The sequence below is a fragment of the Theobroma cacao genome, chromosome 9, assembly GCF_053813885.1.
Source record: "Theobroma cacao isolate CCN51 chromosome 9, ASM5381388v1, whole genome shotgun sequence".
Classification (NCBI taxonomy): Eukaryota; Viridiplantae; Streptophyta; class Magnoliopsida; order Malvales; family Malvaceae; genus Theobroma; species Theobroma cacao.
In genome coordinates this window covers 9453154-9474710 of record NC_142647.1, presented here as the reverse complement: position 1 = coordinate 9474710, position 21557 = coordinate 9453154, and the positions used below count along the sequence as shown (strand labels likewise).

Sequence of the window (21557 nt, the reverse complement as noted above, 5' to 3'; positions counted from 1 at the left end):
ATTCCCATTTTTTGTACGTTTTAAGATCGATTTATCATTCCTCTTCATGCAACCCTAATCTTTCCCCATGGCCCATCCCATTTTCCACCAAAAGAAATGGGGTGCATACATTTCAAGATCGAACGTATTGTGGGTTTCCAAATGGGCCCAATAGATTGGACATAATACTTGGGTGGTCCTTTCCCTATGTTCTGGCTGAACTGCCCTTCCACTCAAAATTGACAAATGAAGCTTCCTAAAGGCTACACCCGTAGATAGTTCAAATCCATCATGAGTTGTTTTCTGGCATGAAAATTGGGGGTACAAACTTCCTGCAACTGTATAAAGACCAAACTTTTAGCTTAATCCCAGAGCAGAAACCTGGCATCATAAGTTTTAAGTTTACTGGGCCTAAATCCTCTTATCAACAAACCCAACTCAGCCCCAGTCACTCAAAGAGGACCAGATTTATCAGTTTCAGAGCCAAAACCTTTGGCTATCTGGCTGGCAGTTGAAAAACAAACCGACACTTCTCCCTGTCTTCCAACTCTTTCACTCTTAACTCTTCAACTTCCCAATCTCCGGCAATGGGAGAAACCGGTACTTGTCTCGCTCTCTCTGTCTTCCTCTCTGAGATCCCAAACAAATCTCAACTTAAAATTTAACTCTGCTACTGTTTTATTTTTCTTTCCACAGATTCTTTCTTCTCTGACAAATCGGCGAAGATCTTCGTAGCAGGCCACAGAGGACTAGTGGGTTCAGCCATAGTCCGTAAGCTCCAATCTCTAGGCTTCATCAACCTCGTCCTCCGCACCCATGCTGAGCTCGACCTCACCCGCCAATACGACGTCGAATCCTTCTTCGCCACCGAAAAGCCCCAATACGTCATCTTAGCAGCCGCAAAAGTGGGCGGAATCCACGCCAACAACACGTATCCAGCCGATTTTATTGCCGTCAACCTCCAAATCCAAACCAACGTCATCGATTCCTCGTACCGCCACGGCGTCAAAAAAATCCTCTTCCTCGGATCCTCTTGTATTTATCCCAAATTTGCTCCTCAACCCATCCCGGAAAACGCGTTGTTATCCGGCCCCCTGGAGCCTACCAACGAATGGTATGCTGTCGCGAAGATTGCGGGGATTAAAATGTGCCAAGCGTACAGAATCCAATACGGCTTCGATGCTATTTCCGGTATGCCAACGAATTTGTACGGTCCTAACGACAATTTTCATCCCGAAAATTCCCACGTTTTGCCTGCGTTGATGCGAAGATTTCATAAATCCAAGGTTGAAGGAGCAAAAGAAGTTGTTGTTTGGGGGACCGGGAGTCCGCTAAGGGAATTTTTACACGTTGATGATTTAGCTGATGCGGTTGTTTTCTTAATGGGAAATTATAGTGGATTAGAACATGTGAATGTAGGTAGTGGGAAGGAGGTAACTATTAAGGAATTAGCTGAGTTGGTTAAGGAAGTGGTTGGTTTTGAAGGGGAGCTCGTTTGGGACACTTCGAAGCCTGATGGGACTCCAAGGAAGCTCATGGATAGCTCAAAGCTCGCTTCATTGGGTTGGAGTGCCAAGATTTCGTTGAAAGATGGGCTTATTGATACTTACAAGTGGTACTTGGAGAATGTCAAGCAATGATGCAGTGGCTTTTGGTGGTTGTTCCCTTGATGAGTTTTTTAATTGGGCCATTCCTTTGTTGTTTTTTGTGCTTGAGATTGTCATTACTATTATTGTTATTGTTATTTTCTGATATGCCATGGAATAATTTGAGGTTAATTCTGTACCAATATATGGCATCCAAGTTGAACATAAGGAATTCCTTTTTATTTAAGGAGTGAGGTGGTTGGATCAAACTTATATTCAAGGAATTGACTGGAATTTATTCATTTTGAAATGGATAAGTTATGTTTGATTATGGTTTTGGTTTAATATACTTATCTGTGTTAGAAGGGGGATCCATGAAAGAACTGTAAAACAGCGTTTCTGCTATTTTCTCTCGAGTGATGTAATTTCTTGTTTTTGCTGTTGCTATATTTATGTAACTGGGTTTACTTAAGAGCTATATCGTTTTAGTCTTTTAAATGTGAGGCTCATATAATGGTTGTAAGAGGCCAGGGTTGAGCCCTTCTTGTGACAGAATAGCATTAAGTTGGCATTTGTATGCTAAATGATGCTTGATAAAAAACTGGCGTTTGCTGCCTTCCACCCATGTTGAAGAACCCCCAAAAAAATGGTATTTGATTCTTGCTATTATATATATAGACATAAATGATAATTGTTCAGAGACTTGCCGGCTGCTTATCATATGTACTTTTTGTTGCTTTAGATTTCATGATTGATGGATTCTTAAGGATTTTTCTGTATGCCTTATGTTATTACTGCCTTTTTATTTCTTTAATGTGGAAGATTATTTTGTTGTTGCACATAAACACATGTCTAGTTGGAAACAAACTGCAGATTGAGAGAAGGACAAATGTGAGTTTGCTACTTTGTTTCACCTATACATACCCATAGCTGTGGTTTAGCTCTTATCCTTTTGGAATTTTGTCAAAGTAGTTTTAGTTGTTGGAGTGTGAGTTTCGTTTGTTGAAGCACTGGAAGTTAAACACTATGTTATCATTAAATAATCTCCTGCTGCTCGATTCAACCAAAGTTGATTCCAGATTGTATTTTGATCAGCATGAATTTGATGCTTTAGCAGCCTTTGTTTCGGCAATCAGACCCTGCCAGAACAAGGGGGATAAGATTTTTGAGTTTGATATGCATTCTAATATTCCAGTTTACCTCTTAAGGATGTGCTAAATTTTGTTTGATATGTGAATATAAGGACTGTTTTACAGTTAAAGACCAAAGGTGTTCTTCTCCACCTTGCCCCTTCTACCTCCAGATTTGGAAATTGTATTGTGGTGGTAAATGGATACTGGGAAGTAGGTTTCTTATCAGTTACCTAGTTAGCTTTAGTCATTATGATATGAATGCCTGTAGTGCACCAGTGTAGTGAAAAGCTCACTAATACAATTGCTGGTTTTGTGTGACTATAGTCTGGTCATAAGATCTGCTTTTCCATTTTATGATCATTTTATTCAAATACTTTTACAAAAGTAATATTTTGGCTGTCTTTGAATGATAAAGTTTGTCAACTGCAATAGATCGAGATTTGGTTTAGCAAAATCAGGGCTAGGGAACACAAAAGCAGCGTGCCTGTTTGAAATGTCTTAGGCCCTTTTTGTCTTCTTATGTTTGAATGCAGGTTGTGCTTTGGGAGTGTGCATTGTTGATGGATGAGTATTTTCTCCAATATTATTATGGCACAAGTTCACTTGAAAAATTGAGTCTAACTTAGAATGATTATTGCAGAGTTTTACATTTTCAGTTGCAATTCATTTATTATTCCTTGTGCATGTCACTTATATATCTTCATGATCAATCTTAATCCCACGCTTACAATTGGTGCTTGTATTCTGGTTTTTTTTCCCTGCTATTTTTGTGCTTACTTGCGGCCATTGTGCTGTGTAATTGAAGCAACTTGGTTGATTGCCTTACACTAGACATGTTCCTTAGTTGTATTTATGCATGTATTAGTTTACCTGGTTGACATCAGCACAGAGAAAACATAGTATTTTGTGTGAAGCGGTTTGCTTCCTATACATCCAAATTGCTTCTGGTCTCGGAAAGTGCAAAGGGAATGTTCCTAACTAGCTGGTGAAAAACCAAAATACTGTAAATTTGGCACATTGGAGCCATTTCACTTGTTGAAGCTCAACCTTGGGTTTTTGTTTAGCTATTTGCGCACTCTTTCCCTCAGAACCTTTTTGTGTGTTGCATTTTTTGAGATTCGTCCTATTAATGTTGGCAGATGTATGTAGTTTGAGCTATATCATTCGTATAGATCTCTCCTTTGCTGTTTGGCCTCGACTTTCACGATCAAAGACAGGACAGGAGGGACAAGTTCTACTGCCTGGTTATTTCCACATTCAGGAAACATGGCATTTATTCAATTCTTGTCGTGATGAGATGCACTCGAGGACAGCTTCATTTGTGGGTAATGGTTATCCAAAGACCTTTCTTAAATCTGTTCGTAAAAAGAGAGTTCTGATGTGAAAGGATACGAGAATAGATCAATTTGCTAATTTCCCGGACCTAAAGGACAAAAGCTGGAAAGCGAGAGAGCTGCATTTTCACCCAAGGCTACTGTCGGTGTATTTTATTAGTTAAAAGAAAAAAGAAATCGATTTTCGTGGTGATATTTGATGGAAACATAAAAAGCAAGACAACGTGCCCAAAGTCAAGCTACTCATAAATGCAGAATGGCCTACATTTTATTAGCCAGGTAGTTTAATCTAATCGAGTTCAGTAGAAGTAACAGTTCCTTGGCATTTATAAGCAGAATTTTGGGGGTGCAAAGGGGCAACTTCAATGGACTTGGGCGGTCAGCTCAAGTATTGAGAGAACCTAATTGGTCATCAACAAGAAAAATAGCGTACTGGCCTTGAATTCAGAAATGAATAGAATGCAAGGCATGCCTCGGCAGAGTCGTTCTGTCGTGAAATCTCTCATTGGATAATAATAGGTAAGGAAGTGGTCCTCAATTTATAAATACAAGTATTTCATATTTTATCAAGTTAATTTAAATATAATATCATGTCAAACACTTCAACGTGTAAAATAAGTAAAGTGACAAGAATGTCGTGAGTTCAAATAAAAAAAAAAAAATTAACAAAATCTCACATTGAATAAATGATGAAGATATTTTAAATTTACAAACATAATTGTTACACGTCGTTAAATTTCAGTGTCAAGGCCTCAAATTTACAAAATGATCCAATAAAGGTGGAAGCAGAGGGGCCACTATAATTCAGGGCCCTCATCTAGGCTTTCAGGTTTGGAAGAAACCGTTGGGAGTCGTTTTGTGCAAAATGAAATGCACGCAGGCTATTGAATGAAAGATTTGGGAGAAGTAACATGAACTGAGTTATACCCAGTTAAAAGGGACAAAAATCTTAAACGCTTGGGGGCCCCTTGACATTAATTTCACTCATCTGTTAAATGTTTGATTACATCAGTTTCGTGCAGTAACTTTAGATTTCCGTTATTAGGGGGCCTGAGCCAATGCTTGTAAGCACAGTATTTGAGCTGTAGAGGGAAAGATGACTAGACCAATGAAAAGGGGTAGAAAATAATTGAGAAAATAAAACACACATTACCAGAAGAGCCTGTTTAGGCTAGCAAACAAAACAGAGGCGGAAGCACTCAAAATCTGGGGTTGCACTTATATTATAATTTGAAATTGACATTTTACCCACAGGATGTGCTCAGTACTGATTTTCAAACTGGTTCCATGACATGCAGAAATGAGAAAATCTACAGAATAAATAGGGTCATAAACCACTGTGTGAATATAGTTATTTCCTTGGTAAAATCTGTCTCCTCCTACTACCATAAGACAAGATCATAAATTTGCTGACATGTGCCACCCCTCTGTTCTGACTTGGACAGGCACCCAGACTCGAGCTGAGTCCATATTTTCATGGTTTCAAGATGTTGCACGACTAAAAGATGATGGTCTTGTTTTATTTGACTGTTTAAGTCCATCAAGTTGCTTGCTTTTCCGATCCCAAATACTTTCATCAGGCATATCAGTGTGAAATATATGACAGGGGAAACAGCTATTGTCCCAAAATCTAAATAATTCTATGAACATGAAAGAAGCAAACATATTTACGATACAACTTGAGCAAATCTCCCTTCATATTCTCCAATTGAAAAACACATTTCCCCAAACTTATAGATAAAACTTTTTGAGTTCCAATCCCCACACCAAATTTGGTAACAGAAAAAGGGATTGTTTGAACCATTGTTTTTCCCCTTTAGAAATCCACTTTCCAGGCAATTACCATCACTCCAAAGGCCCCACCAGACCATATCAAACGTTCAGAAATATAATCACCTTCTGAATTTCTTTTTCTTTCTGATAAACACAAACGCAACCCAGTTTCACGTGCATACCAAAAACCAAAAAGGAAGCAAAACCAAATTTGCAGTGCACGATGATAGGACACTTCCATGAACTACAAGCCCACCTTCGTCACTCACACCTCAACTTTCTTGTCTTTGCCTTTGTTTTTCTTGCCCAGGCAGAGGCAGTAACCCTTTCCCCCTTCCCCTTTGTCCTAAATACTAATTTTAAATAAAACCCACTTGGACTCTGTAGTCTATAACCCATGGTGCCCAACTCTAGGTGCTCTAGACCAGCAGTTCCAGTGCTTGCAATTGTCACCTCACCCTTACCCACCCAAAACCCAAAAAAGATAAATCCCAAAAAAACACCCATTTGAATGAATGGAAATAAAAATGAGAATCGGAATAGAAGCATGAGGAGACTACAAATTTATCATAGAAATGGAATATCAGAAAATGGGTGTGACATATTATAATTAACAAATATCATTACTATTAATAAAGCTCACACATTTCCCCAGAAGATATACAATAAATTACAGGGACAGAGGCTGAGTACAATAAAACAGTGTAGAGACCTCAAATATTTACTTTAGTCACCAACCCTTCACAGAATCAGCTCCTCCCTGTTTACTGCACTATTTTCTAACCTCCTGATTACTGTTAGTTTCTTGTTTTGAAGTTTCTTTTTTTTTTCTTCATGAAGCAAGCAAAAGGCATAAAACCAAAAGCCAAAAGATGAAGTTAGTGTAACTAAAATAAAATAAAATAAAAGCGGAAAAAATCAGCAAAGAGACCAACATACCCGTTGCATTTACCAACATTATGGACCAACAAGTAAGCAGCAAAAAAGAGAAGAAAAAATTTTAGTATATCATAAATGAACAATAAAGAGATTGAGCCGTCCAGCCAATATCACCACCGCCACCACCTCCCCCTCCCATCACCAAAAGCTGAAGAAGAAGATTAAGAAGAGAGCTTGTTGCAAAGATTGGAGTTTGAAGAAACTGAAGTTTCTTCTATAATTACCCCATGCTTTATATAAGCCTCCAAAACCCATTCGCTTCACATAAATTCTCATGGAAAAGCCCAATCTTCCTCCAATTCTCTTTGTAGATGGATTCACAGCAGTCACCATTCTTGGAGCAAAGTCCTCCCTTTGCTTCCGCTTTTGCCCCCACCACAACCCTATCATCATTATAATAAAACACAAAGAATGAGAAAAAAAAAGGTGAGCTTTTTCAAACACTATTCCCAAAAAATAACAAAAGGAAAGCAGACAAGAACCTTGCTGGAGAGAGCAAAAATGGTCAAAAAAAATCAAAAGGAACATGAATGAAAGCAAAGAGAGGAACATAAAATCAGAACCAAGGGTTTGGTGCCTGTACGTTTTTATTTACTTCTCTTCTACTTTCTTCGTTTTTTTTCCTTTGATGATGGGGTTTTCTTGTCCTATGCTAGAAAGAAAAGATTCAAATATTCAAAGAGTGAAGAAAAAGAAAGAGAGCGTTTGAGCGAAGAAGAAGAAGAAGAAGAAGAAGAGTAAGTAGCAGCTAAGGTGCTTGGCTTGCAACATGTATCTACTGGCTATATTGAGAACCGTGTCTGCCTAAACATAATGAGGCCAAGAAGTAAATGTGGGAATGGTGATGTTGGTACGGTTTGGCTGGGGTGGGGGGGATGGCTTTGGGTTTGGGGTTTTGCCTTAACCACAGCTTCAACCCCAACTTTCACTTTAGTTGGCCCGGAAGTCCCAGATTAGCTAGATTTGCGCAAGCAACCGGTGTCCTCTTCTTGTTTCCTTGCCTACCCTCATCATTTCCCAAAATCCCTTCACTACCCCTTTTCTTTTCCCCCATGTTTGGGATCCACATAAACATAAAAATGATACTACTGTATCTCTTCTCTTTCCTCTTTATTTTTCTAATATAACGTTCAAAATCATGTGCCAGTTTTTATTTTCATGATTCTGACTCTCCTGACCAAACCAGCAGCAATGCCGAGGCCAGATTTATCGAGACGACCACCAACAAAACCCTACGCCCCACAGTCGTTCTTCGCCTAACATTCGTTTTTTGGGATTTCTAGGGAGTCTAATCTAACTGGCTAAGCGCCTAAGCCACAGCCACAAGCACCTACCTCGACCCTCTGTGTTCAATGTGGATGGGGTGGGGTGCTTGGGGTTTTGGGTCCCCCCTTGGCCTTTGGTCAAACAATTGCTACATATATTGTTTTTTGGTGGGGACACCCCTATTTGGAGCGTGGGACCAATCAGGAAGAACAGGGTTGTTCGGTCATTTAGCGCTACGGAGGTAAAAGTACCCCGGATTTCACGTATCCATGTTAACAGAAAGTGTCATGTGATGTGAATTCCCCTTTCCCTTTTGTGTCTCTGCCGCTTTTGTTGGTTTGGTTGCTTGCATGGATTATCTAAATGCGCCTTGCTTGCTTCACATTACCATCTTTAACACCAACCCTCTTTAAAACATGCCCCTAACTGCTGAGTCCGGTGACTTTGAACCAGGTTCAATTTGGAGGGATCAACCAAGGTTGTGTGGGGATATGGATTGGAATCAATCAGGATTATGAGCAACGTGTACGGTGATGCATGTAGGCATGTTATTAGCAATTTATAATAGAGGTAGGACAACATGAGCTTGTGTTTTTCGTTTTCTTTTTTTTTTATAAAGTGATAGGCTACCAAGTGCCAACAACAAACCAAGCTCGAGACTATCATAATAGAGAACAGCAAGAGACAGAATGTCTGAGGAAAAGTCAGATATCAGAGAAAGTGAAATGGTTTTTTTTTTTTTAAATTTTTGCAGGGAAAAATCAGAGAGAGAGATGGGGAGGGAGAGAGGTACCTGAAGAGAAAGTAAGGCAGCTCTTAACCCAAGACAAGTATGAATCAGGAATCTCTGATCAAACGGTCTTGATTAAAGCTAGTTCTTTGATCTGCAAAAGAAAACCCGAGAACAAAGAAACCATCCTGAGAAAACAAGAACAATGGGAAAACGATTGGTGAGTGGGGATATGGTGTTGTTTCACGCAGGAATGGTGGTTCTGGTCATGAGGAAGCTTTTTGAGGCTTTTTTGCCACAAAGATTAAGGCTAAGAAGTAAAGAAGAATGGGAATTAGAAACGTCACAAGTTTTTATATAAAATGAATACAAAATGGGCGGGGGTGCAAAGATATCAATCGTTTTCGAACAAGATCTTCTACAACATCAGGAGACTGCTTTTGTTGAGTATGACTGAAACCATGACAGATACAAATATAGTGTACACAGGAACAAATATGCATTGTTTTATCAGTTTGAAAGCTTCTTTGCTCGAGAGACAAAGAGAGGGTGAAAGGATAACTTGGGCAAGTAAAATTCATCCGTACCTTACAGTTTCCAGGATAAAAGCAAGAAACTTATTCATCAGGAGCCCAATTTCCTATATAGTAGCATATGAATTTTTGCAGTGTAAGATGTAAATTATGAGAGAGAAAGAGAGTAAATGTTAAGAATCTCAACTACTATAACCCACAAACCGCCACGAGTCAAGGGAGACTGGGGGGATAGAATTGAAAAATGATAGACAAGAGAGTATTCTAATGTTATTTTATGGAAAAAGCAGAAGGGTTCATCTATACAGTCGCAATCCAATTACTGAAAACTTCATCAAAAGCCTTTTTTTTATTATTATATTCATCAGCACTCCCCCTCTTCCTCTTTCTCTCTCTGGGGGAGAGGATAATAAAATCATAAAGAAGGTAAGGTTTATAGCCTTTTAATGACAAAGCGGATGGTGCCGCTGTCAACTTTATCCCTCCCCTACTTATGACAGAAATTCAAAACCTTGATTGAATACAAACTAATGCACCCTTTCCTTTGCTTAAACTACCAACTATGCCACCACCATACCAAGTTGAACTCTTGTAGCCAAGACACGATCAGACAACATTGCAGTTTCCCTCCGGGAAGTTAACGTTTGAAGCCCATTTTTGGGGACGCTGGACTTCAAAGTTTTGTTTGATTCTGGGCCCAGAGCTGCTCTACTGCAACATTTATTAGGCTTCTTTGATAAGAAAAAAGGTCCCCCAATGCTTGCCATGACAAAAAAGTTTATGTTTTATTTTGGGTAGCTTAAAGGGCCCATGCTTGAAATCAGTTTTTTTTTTTTTTTTTAAAAAAAATTAAAAGAAGAGAATTTGAATTTTATTTTTTTAAATAGAGAGATCATGTATTAATTAAAGAGCTAAATGTTCAAGTACTTCCAAGTTTGAAATCAGTTGACATCTTTTGCTTGACATTTTTGATGCATTGATTTCTTATTCTTTTATGCATCTTATCTTCTTTCATAAAGAAGTACAATCAAATTCCCCAGCTCATTAGCAGAGTTTTGAATTTTGATAGATTTATGTGAAGAAACTGAGCAGAGACTGTCCATGGTAGGGTTCAAATGTAATTTTATAGGAAACCAAAGGCAAACTGATTTGTGGCCAACTTAAATCTTAGAAGGGCTAATAGAGGAAGTTATGAATCATTATTACTATGATAATAAAGGAACGAAAGGGAGACATAATTAAAAAGGAGCAAGGAAAAGAGAAGCAATGTTGGGTGTGTAAATGGGACCAAAATGCCAATTCTGAGACAATGTTTAGAAATAAAGTAGTTTATTTTCTATTCTTTTATTGGGGGTGCTCCGACTTGCATAGTTATCAGTTTAAAGTGTAAAATATTTGAAGAAAGAAGAAGAAGAAGGTGGCCGTATCTCTCTGACAACTTGAGGGCAAAAGTAAAATAAAGGCCCCAAAAAGAAGATGATCTTGTGATGATGAGACCACGTTGTATGCCAAAAATGAGGGCCTTTTGATTTTCTTCACATTTTTTCTTCCCCCTTTTCTTGTTATCGTGTCCACTTTATATTTGACCACGTTGAGCCTTGAAAAGAAGCCTACCTCAGCTATCTCTGCCAGATGCTACCCTGTCCTTCCAGTGTTGAGCACATGCATATTCCATATAAAAGTACTTTATCATCGGTTTTTGTACAAGGAAGAAATGCATGCATATATATATATATGTGATAGGATTCAAAACCTTATGCTTTAGATTAAAGCTAATTTCATTACAGCGCTGGCCCATCGATCCATTTACCAATTCTCAATACACCTGGGTTCATCGTCTGATACGAGATCCGTTGATTGAGCAATTCTGAACCCCCCAGAAGAAACGGAACTGAGATCTTTGGAGTTTTCTGTAAACATATGGAGAATCTTTCTTCATGATATCATCACAATTGGTCAGTTAATGAAGTCCAAATTTAGCAATGAGATGAATTCGTTTGCTGAACGAGAATAACATCCTCCAGAGTATTGATTGACAAAATTTATGCCTGCCCCGGAGTGCAGAAAGGAAAGTTTGGAAAAGGAAAAAAGCTTTGATGCACCTGCTGGAACATGATCCTAATCCAATCTGAGAGCAAAATCAAAGCTCAAAATTCCTTCTAGACTCTAAATGGTGAAGGAACAGTATTCTGTTGGTTGACAAGATGTACAGACTCCAAGCCAACTGGATGAAGTTGTGGCCTATATTCTGCAAACGATGATTCAACATTGATCTCCCACATGCATTAATTCCCACTTGCCTACTCTTCTTAAAATGCTTTAATAGCTTCTTTTCTTCTATCTGCAGGATTCTACATCAAAATATGTATCCTAATACAGTTGGGAGAATAATTTTTATAGTGTCCCTGATTTAACTCATTTCCATGGTGCAAATATTCTGAAATTTTCATGGGATTGTGATTGTAGTCCTACTCTTGATCACTTCCTTACCCTCGCTCGGCCTTTCTGGTATCCATCTTTTTTGGTCCATGTTCCTAACTGACTAAGAGGCATTTCGGGATCAAGATACATATGATCTTCAAATCCACATGATTCTTCCAAAAACTTGTTTTCAACTGAACTAGGAATAAAGGTCTTTAGCTTTAAGTACTTTGTATGCATGTATTCCTTGGAAACTAAACCAAATTCATTCTTCAATACCGCCTAAGAATTACTGAAATGATCTAAGTTCAAGCACAATTTTTCAGACATAAACCACAGGGTTCTCATAAATTTAAGTTCAAGTTATTAGTAATAATTGACTTAAACCCTTATTTAGACTCTGAAAATCACTTTCACATTCGATATGAGATGAGGGATCACAATTACCATCAAAATTCCTGGCCAAAAAAATTTCATTCAACATTGTCACCATTTTTGCAACTTGAATAAAAAGCAAGAATAGAATTTAGATATTAGAGTTCATATATAAGCCCTATGCATTGGCTGTTTAGATTCCAACAACCAAAGCCTGCTAAATACTCTTATGTTAGCAGTGAAGCAAATTGCCTAACTATAGTATCAACTTCATATGGAAGCAAAGATTTTAGTAGATACCATATATTTTGGAATCTTGAATCTAACTTTGATGAAGAATCAGAACCCAATACTTAGAAATACATATGTTGAGGTAGGATTACACTAACTTTTTTTATACCATTCTTTATTACAGCCACAAGCAAAAGCTGCTGCCAGCAGCTTGGAATTTCCATTGTATCTGCCTCAAATCAAGGGATCATACATTATGGGCATTCAGGAATATTCATATATTCCTTGCCAAATTTGTTACAGGACCATCATATTTGCAGTGCAAAAAAAAAGCATCTTTTTAACTTGAAGAGAATATATAGCTTACGTTTGAGAGATGATAGCTTCCACTACACCATTTGCTTGGGGTGAGAGAGACTAGCATTCCTTTTCTCCATAATTTCTTGTAAGTATATCTAAGCTTGTCGTGTCACGATGCCTGCTTCGATGATGAGATCGTATCATCCATGTGTATTGCTGCATCGAATTTTGAAGTTCAGACAATGTCTGAGTCATGAAACAGCCTTTTGAACAACTTGTAAAATAATCTCCCCAACTTGAGGTGAACAACTTTTGCTTTTATTTTCATGGCAAGTTTAGGAGGCAAGTGAGAAGCCATAGAAAGTGAGGAAAGCTTGGGCGACTTCCCCAACCAAAGGGGGTGCAATCCACCCCGGTTGACGGACTATTATTGCATGTACTTGCTCACCAATATAAAGAGTGGATCTCTTTCAATATTTGAATGAAAAAGTCAGTGCTTCTTGCCTTTCTCCATTATAAAAAGGTTACCATATAATACATATTGGATCTGCCACTACACCGTTGAAACATATACAGTAAGGGTTTTCAGTCGCTCCATTGCCACTGGTTGTTTCTCTTGAAACATTTCTGCACTTTGAAAAGATATTGTTAATTAGGGACATGTACATATTTCTTTATGTTGGATTTGGTTCCGTTCAGGCTCGGTTTCAATTCAGATATTAATATATGTATTTTGTGTAATTTGATTTTCATTTCATAAGATAAAAATTAAAATTATCCAAATTAAATGGAATTGTATTTTTGTTATATTCTATATGATATTTTATGTTTTATGAAATAAAAAAAAAGTTATTTATTTTTAAATTTAAGTAAATAATCAATAAATTATATCTAAAATATTTAAAATTTTGAACTTTTAAAAATTGAAGAATCAAACTGATGAAATTCATATCCAAATTGGTTTGATTTGAAAAAGCATTTAGTATTCAAGAAGGTATTGACACTTTTTAAGAGAGCATTGATACTCTTCAAGCAATAGCTTTTCTATTTATCCATATGTTACTGGGTAAAAGCATTCTATTTAAAATATATTGATACTTTTAGTTTAACACTTTGATATTTGGCTTTTTATCTAAAATGTATCGATACTTTCAACATAAAACTTAGATTTCAAAATATTTGAACTTCTTTTCTTTCATAAATACTTAACCATTTCAATTTAAGATGTCAAGAGGTTTTTATGTTTATTCAAAAACATACTTAAATAATTTTGATCATTTAATTTTGTCATTTCAGAACTTAAAAATTAAGTGTAAAGTTAAAATGTTGGTTAACTAATTAGCATAAAAAAAAATTCAACTCATAATATTATATAAGCCTTTTGCCCCTCAAATCGAAAACTCTAATTCCGTCCTTGCTGGCATACACAATCTCTTATACTCCATGTGATTGTTATATTTTTCTTTTTTTTTTTATTATTTACAGCTTACTAATTATTGGTTTTAAGTTATTGATTAAAAGATTCATCAACAATTCCCGCAAGATTGTGATGTCTAGATATTTAATTGTATAAGGTTAATTACTCCGTCCTTCTCATTTCACTTGTCCATATTTAACTTGTAAAATGAATTTAATTGTAGTATATATTTTATTAAAATTTATTTTATTTTTATTATAAAATTGATGTATCATGATTTTTAGAATGTTCAAAAAGTAAAAAAAAAAAAAGTTATGAAAAATAATTTTTAAATAAAGAAAAGTAAGACAATTAAGTGTTAAAAAAAGAAAGAAGACATTATTTTGAATATTCAAAGAACGTAAAGATGGACAAAGGAAATAGAAAGGAGGGTGTTATAATTTGTTGATACATACTTTGGTTATAAGAAGATGTTATAACTTTATATGTAATTAATTAAAATTTATATTTTAAAATAAGCTCCGTATACTAAAGATGGTAGTGCTGAAGTCTTTGCTAAAGATGGTAGCGGTACTACTAAAGATGAGATCAATATGAAACAGTGATTTGTGATGTAAAATTTGTTGAGTGCTTAATAAGAAATGTATCTAAGACTGTCACTGTTGTGAAATACAACCTAAAAGAACATTTATGAGAACAAAATATTAATAAAGTAAGAAGATTTTATTTAAAAGTATATATTCACAAATGAAGTGAAAAAACTGATTTATAAGCTAATAACTCCTATTAAGATAGAATTTATAAGATAAAGATAGTGCTAAGGGATTTGATTTGGATGGATTAAATCTAAATTTTAATCCAATCTAATTTATATACAAATCTAGATATAAATAATCAAATATAAGATATCAAATCAAATTACACTCCTATGTTTTGCCTGCTGGGCTATTTGGCCTGTCTCGATTGCCTGACCCGATTTGAACTCTTAGATCATGATATAATGGACATTTACACATATATTCATAACACTCCCCCTTGAATGTCTATTGTTTTAAGAATATACCTCGTTAAAACTTTATTGAAAAAAAACCTCATGGGAAAAAATCTAAGTGAAGGAAAAAGAGTATCTAATTCTTTTCAAGAATACGCTTTTGAAATATTGCCTCATTGAAAACCTTACCAAGAAAATCCAGTGGGAAAAATCTTGATGAAAAGGAAAAGTACAGTGTGTATTTTACTCCCCTTGATGACTGCATTATTATAAATCTTTAAAATGACGCATTTCAATCTTTTGTACCAACTTTTCAAATGTTGCAGTAAGAAAGGCTTTGGTGAATAAATCTACTAGATTGTCAATTAAATGAATTTGTTGAACACTAATATCACATTTTTCTTGGAGATCATGAGTTAAGAAGAATTTTTGGTAAAATAGGTTTTGTTTTATTGCTTTTACAGCATGTTTGGTAGGGGGAATAACTATGCTATTCCCATGCCATTCCGTGTCTCTTGTTTAGTTGTCAAATAAGGTAAGGAATAGGAATTCCTAAGGAATAAGAATTCCTCAAACTTGTCTTTGGGGTGGGAATGGCTAATACCTGTCCCCCCTTGGTATTATCTATTTTGTGACCGGGGGAATAGGTTTGAAATAACATTTGACTAAAATACCCTCAATTGATTAAGAAAATCACGACTCTGTCCCATATAAAATCTAATTTTTTTCTCTCTCTTTCTCCTTCCCCCATCTTGCCTTTCCCTCGAAAAGCCTCTCCTCTCTCAGTCGATCTTCGATCGTATTCCTCTCCTCTCTCAACTGGCCGGCCTTCCCCCGTCTTTATCTCCTCTCTCAACTAGTCTTTTTCCTCTCTCTTAGCCGCTATCTCAGCCATGGGTCTTCCCCTCTCTTTCAGCCGCTCTCACCCGTGGGTTTTCCCCTCTTTCTCAATCACTTTCACCCGTCTTCCCCTCTCTCTCAGCTGTCCATAGTCCAGGTATTTGCTTGAAATCCTTCTGGTAACAAAATTTTAATTTAAGGGTTTTTATTGTTAGTAGATTTGATTTACTTGTGATTTTGTATTGTTAGAGATCAGGGTCAGAGAAGGTTAATTTGTAATTTTTTGGTGATTAATTTGCAAATCAGGAGCAATATGTATTGAGTAAGAGCATAAGCTTTTATGTTCAGCATTTCTTGTGAGGGAGAGCTGCTGACTTCTTTCAGATTAGTTCTGTGTATGCTAATGTAGTTGCAGGTGTACTGAAGTTGGAGAATACATTAAAAGATCCTCAAGCGATGTTATCAAGACCCTACTAGTTTAGAATTATGTTACAAAGATATTTCTAATTGCTTTTATTATTTTAATGTAACAATAGGCATTGTGACAGCATGGTTATTTTGAACAAATGCTCTAGAAAAGAAGCTTTGTCCAACTCCCTTGCAGTAAGTCAAATTGCTCTTGCAGTTCATGAATGTCAACTGGCATCTGCTTCACTCCTAATTGCAAAATTAAAGCGTCAATATGCTTTTGAAGAATTAGGGATTTTTCATTGATCTGAGCTTTAATTTATGCTTTTGAAGATAAAAAAAATATCGAATTACTGCATCAGCTTTGCTCTTGTTAATTCCTTGAAATGCTTTGTCTTTCTTGTTTTTTACCCAAGTTTTAGTCACTTGGGTAGATGTCAAAAGAAGTCTTGTTATTCTAGTATAACTACAAAGCTTTAGGCACATTTGTTTTAGATTTATTGCATCCCCATGGTCTGAGAGGGTATGCATATATTCCTTGTTCAAAATTGATAATCAAATAGAAGACAAATAGATTACATCTCTCTTTCATGGAGTACTAATTTACTGCTAATTTTTTTTGGCTAATTCTGCTTGAAGCTGGCCAGGTTCTCTTATCATGGGAAACAAGCTTGTGAAGCAAGAACAACGAGAAGAGATTCTCTTGAAAATTGTGCCACCATTGGACCAAGCTTATGTTCGATGGCTTGCTCGAGATATTGAGAGAATTCATGGTTTTACTCCAAGAAATCCTCGTGCAATGAAACCCCCAGATCATTACATCGAGTACATGCGCTTGAATGGTTGGTTGGATGTAAAGTTGGATGATCCGGATCTAGCCCATTTGTTCAACTAAGGAGGAAGGAAGACATATCTCCTGTAATCATCGTATTACAATTCACCAATCACAGTCATAAATTGTGTAGTATCCGCCAGAATATCATACGGAACGGAGCATAAGTTTATAAGTGTTGAACCCTTACATAATCTTTTGTTCTGATTGGATAATTTCAAGGTTGTAGTAAAAAGAACTGTAGATGAATGCCTAGGGAGAAATATTTTGCCATGTCATAAGCTTGTGAACTATGCTTAGAATTGAAAGGTAAATGGAAGGGATACAGTAGCTATGTGAATCAAGTTACTGTTGTAAATGAGGAAGTTATCTTTGTCAGGATGGATAAAAACCTGAAGAGAGGTTCCTTCTTTCATCATGCAGGTCTTTGTATTGATAACTTTAAGTTTTTCGTTTCACTTATTGTTTTGACTCTAGAGCTGCATATCCAACCCACTTCAAACGGGATGCCTTTTAATAAATTAAAGCTCAGACCAAATATTTATTCTCTCATATTTTTCCCAATTACAATATTTTGAAAATGATTCATAATATATGAAAAAATGGCTAAAAAAAAAACATCCATACACAAATTTAATTGATTATGATGGATAAAATATAATATAATTAAATAATATTTTTAAATAATTATCGATTTATAAAAATATGTGACTAAATTATAATTATTTTTAGTAATTGGGAGAAAATATAATTATGATGGATAATTATCTTTTGGGATAAATGTGTATTTAAATGATAATACGAATAATTTTATTTTTTTTATGAAAATAATTTTTAATATGGTCAAGGGTAGTTCTGTCTTTCTATCACCTATTCCTTTCTTATTCCAATCTTATTTCTACCAACCAAACACTGCAATAAGTCATAATAGTAATTCTTGCTCTATTCCATTCACAATACCAAACAAAGTAATAACTATTCTATTCTATTCTCACTTTATTCTATTCTCACAGAATAACAATTTTATTTCATTCCTGCCTATTTCGCGAACCAAACGTGCTATTAATGTATTCTTCCTTTTACTAGGCTATGCAAGCAATATTATCCTCATATAACGTTGTTGAAATTTCTTTCTTGGTTGACAAGTCACACGTTTCTTGAATATATTGAGTTATAGATCTTAACTAGACACATTCACGACTTGTCTCATTAATTGCTAAAATTTCTACATAGTTAAAAGAAGTAACAATTACAGTTTGTTTTACAAAATACCATGAAATAGTCATACCATCATATGTGAATAAGTAACCTATCTGGGATCAAGCTTTGCATGGATTAGATAAATATCTTGCATCTGCATAACTAATTAAATTTTATTTTCAATACATTTGAATAATATAAACCCATGTCCTTTTTTTCTCGAAAATATTAAAGTATATATTTAACTCCATTCCAATATCTTTGAATTAGAAAAGAGCTATATCTTGCTAATAAATTTATAGCAAATGATATATCAAGTCCTGTTTTGTTAGCAAGATACATTAGTGCTTCGATTGTTCTAACATATGCTACTTCAAGATCAAAAGTGCTTCATCATCCTTATGACATTGGAAAGAGTTCTTTTACACATCTAATAACTTTACAACTATTAGTGAATTCAATGGATGTGTTTTATATGGAATCATTTTAGCACCTTTGCTATAAAATTTGATTGATGGATAATTATTCTATTTGTCAAGTGATAAATCTAAAGACTCAAACAAAACATTATTTTTCAAGGTCTTTCATATCAAATTCTTTCTTTAAGTAACCCATGGCTTTTAATAACTTTTTAGGAGTTTCAATAATATTCAAGTCATCAACATAAACAACAATTAATTCATATCCAAATCTTTTGATAAACACACAAGGGCATATAGGATCATTTTATAGCTTTCTTTCAACAAATATTCATTAAGGCAATTCATTAAAGTGATTATACCACATGCATTCGAATTACTTTTAATCTATATAAATATTTATTTAATTTGATCAAATAAATTTTTCTAGAATTTTGTGCTTTAGGTAACTTAAATTCTTCTAGGATTTTCATATAAATATCGATATCAAGTGAGCCATATGAATAGACTGTAGCTACATTCATTAGATGCATTTCAATCTTCTCTAATTTGCCAGACTAATTAAATATGAAAATATAATTGCATTCATCGCAAGAGAATATGTTTCTTCATAATTAATACCAAGTTTTTGGATAAAACCTTATATGACAAACCATATTTTATATCTCAAAAATCTTATTTTTCTCAGTTTGTTTTCACACAAATACCCATTTAGATCCTATTGGTTTTTCACTATTTGTTGTATGGACTACAAGGTAAAAAATTTCACATTTTGCAAGTGAATTTAATTCTGCCTTGATTGCGTCGTTCCACATTAGTCAATCATTTCTATGTCTACATTTTTCAATAAATATAGGTTCAAGATCTTTATTTTTTTTCATAATATTAAGCGTTACATTATAATGTAAAAATATCGTTGATGTTTATTTCATTCTACTTTTATTTTTTTCTATCATGACATAATTTATTGAGATCTCTTTATTTTCAATGATTTCAGGTATTTGAATTTCTTTTAAAATTTTATCAATTATATTAAGAGTCTTTTTTGGAGTTTTTGTTTCTTTTTTTTTTACTATTTTGTATATCTTTGGAACCGATTGATTTGCCACGCTTCTAGCATGCCTTGTCCTACAAGGGCATCAATCCTAATAAGAGCATTTGTAACTAGTATATGAGATTTAGGTATTCTTTTTAAGTTAGTAAATACATCGAGCGACTGATTTGCTATATTTTGCAAATGAATTATCTTTTAAACTTCAAGTTCATATTGATTTGTGCAAAGATCAAAACTAAATAATGATTTCAAGAAATTTATTTTTTTAGCTACTTATTTTCTCCCCTAATGTTAGAAATTTTGTTTCATCAAAATAACAATTGGCAAAGCTTGCTATAAATAAATCTTCTGTTAATGGTTTTTGATGTTTAATTATAGATGAAGATATGTATCCAACATATATTCTTAACCTCCTTTTAAGAGCCATCTTTGTGAATTGTGGTGGAACAATTGAGACATATACTGCACATCCTAAAATTCTTAAATGGAAAATATATGGTTTTCGATCATAAATCAATTGTATATGGAAGAATTTATGATAACTCATTGGCATGATGCATACAAGTGATGCTACATGCAAAATGGCATGCCCCCAAGCAGAAATAAGGAGTTTAATTTCATAAGCAATGACCTTGTAATTAGTTGGAAGCATTTAATAAACGATTCTATTGGACCATTTTATGTATAAATAGAGCAACCGATTGTTCAACAATTATTCCAGTTAAAATGCAATATTCATTAAAGTCTTAAGATGTAAATTCACCAGTATCATTAAAACAAATAATCTTGATTACAGAGTTCAAATCAAATTACACTCTTATGTTTGGCCCACTAAGCTATTTGACCTGTCTCAACTGCCTAACTTGGTTTGAATTTTTGGGTTGTGACATAATGGATATTCACATATATACATTCATAACAGTCACATCAATTTTTAAAAATAATTAAATAAAATTTTAAAATTTATTAAGACATAAACTAATATAAATTAAATAAAAAAAAGGAATGTGATGTTATGGCTATGTAGAATAAAGTAATTTCTAATCTTTAAATAAAGTATTGTTTTAATCTCTAATCTTTCTATCCTTATAGCTTAAATCTTGATTTATTGTATTTGTTAGAGAGAGATGATTTAAAGGGTAAAAAAAAATTAAAGGGAAATTGGTAAATGGGAAACTTGTGAATTGGATAATCTTTTGATCGAGACATGCTATAATTTTTAATGTTTTCAAATATAAGAATAAAAAACGTGTTGAATGGGATGGGGAGGATATAGATTAGGATGGAAATGGTTAAAAATAAGGAGGCAACTCGGTGTCATTAACATATATAATTTCATTTCTTTTCTGTCAATGGCATTTCAACACGTTTTGCATAATCAATTCTACTTTACTCAAAAAAGTTTTTTTAAAAAAAAAAGCCAAGCAAGTGTTTGTTTTCTTGTAAATTTTTTATTAAAATCCAAAAAGATAGAAATTGGTTTAAAAATCATATAAAAAGTGGCCCACTCTCTTGTAGGCCCTTTGGCCTTTTGCTTCTCTTTATATGACATTACTAAATGTATTTTAATCAAATTGAAACTCAAGAATAATGCAAGAATAAAAGAAATTTAATAAAATTTACTTTCATATTTGAATCACCAAATTAAAATTTTTTTGAAACATCTCAAAGTAAAACTAAGTTATAAACCTAACCATTTATTTTGACTTATTTTTACTATTACCAGCATGATATAACTTCCACTTATTTTTCTTGTTCTTATCGCTCACTATATCGCATTATACTTATTATAAAAT

At 34.6% G+C, this 21557-nt stretch overlaps 2 protein-coding genes and 1 long non-coding RNA gene across 3 annotated transcripts; 2 read left to right on the top strand and 1 right to left on the bottom strand.

Moving 5' to 3' along the window:
- Positions 1–282: 282 nt before the first annotated feature.
- On the top strand, positions 283–1896 carry LOC18589042 (putative GDP-L-fucose synthase 2). The gene is made up of 2 exons (XM_018127836.2): positions 283–579; positions 676–1896. Exons 1-2 carry the CDS (start codon positions 567–569, stop codon positions 1617–1619), a joined length of 957 nt encoding a protein of 318 aa, XP_017983325.2. The 5' UTR covers positions 283–566; the 3' UTR covers positions 1620–1896.
- Positions 1897–6415: 4519 nt separating this feature from the next.
- Positions 6416–8122, bottom strand: LOC18589039 (uncharacterized). The gene is made up of 2 exons (XR_001929534.2): positions 7328–8122; positions 6416–7127 (listed from the first exon to the last, which is right to left on the bottom strand). It is a non-coding gene; the product is annotated as an uncharacterized LOC18589039 (long non-coding RNA).
- Positions 8123–16909: 8787 nt separating this feature from the next.
- Positions 16910–17151, top strand: LOC18589038 (uncharacterized). Its single transcript, XM_018126805.2, has one exon. The coding sequence runs from the start codon at positions 16915–16917 to the stop codon at positions 17149–17151; it is 237 nt and encodes a 78-aa protein (XP_017982294.2). The 5' UTR covers positions 16910–16914.
- The last annotated feature ends 4406 nt before the right edge of the window (positions 17152–21557 follow it).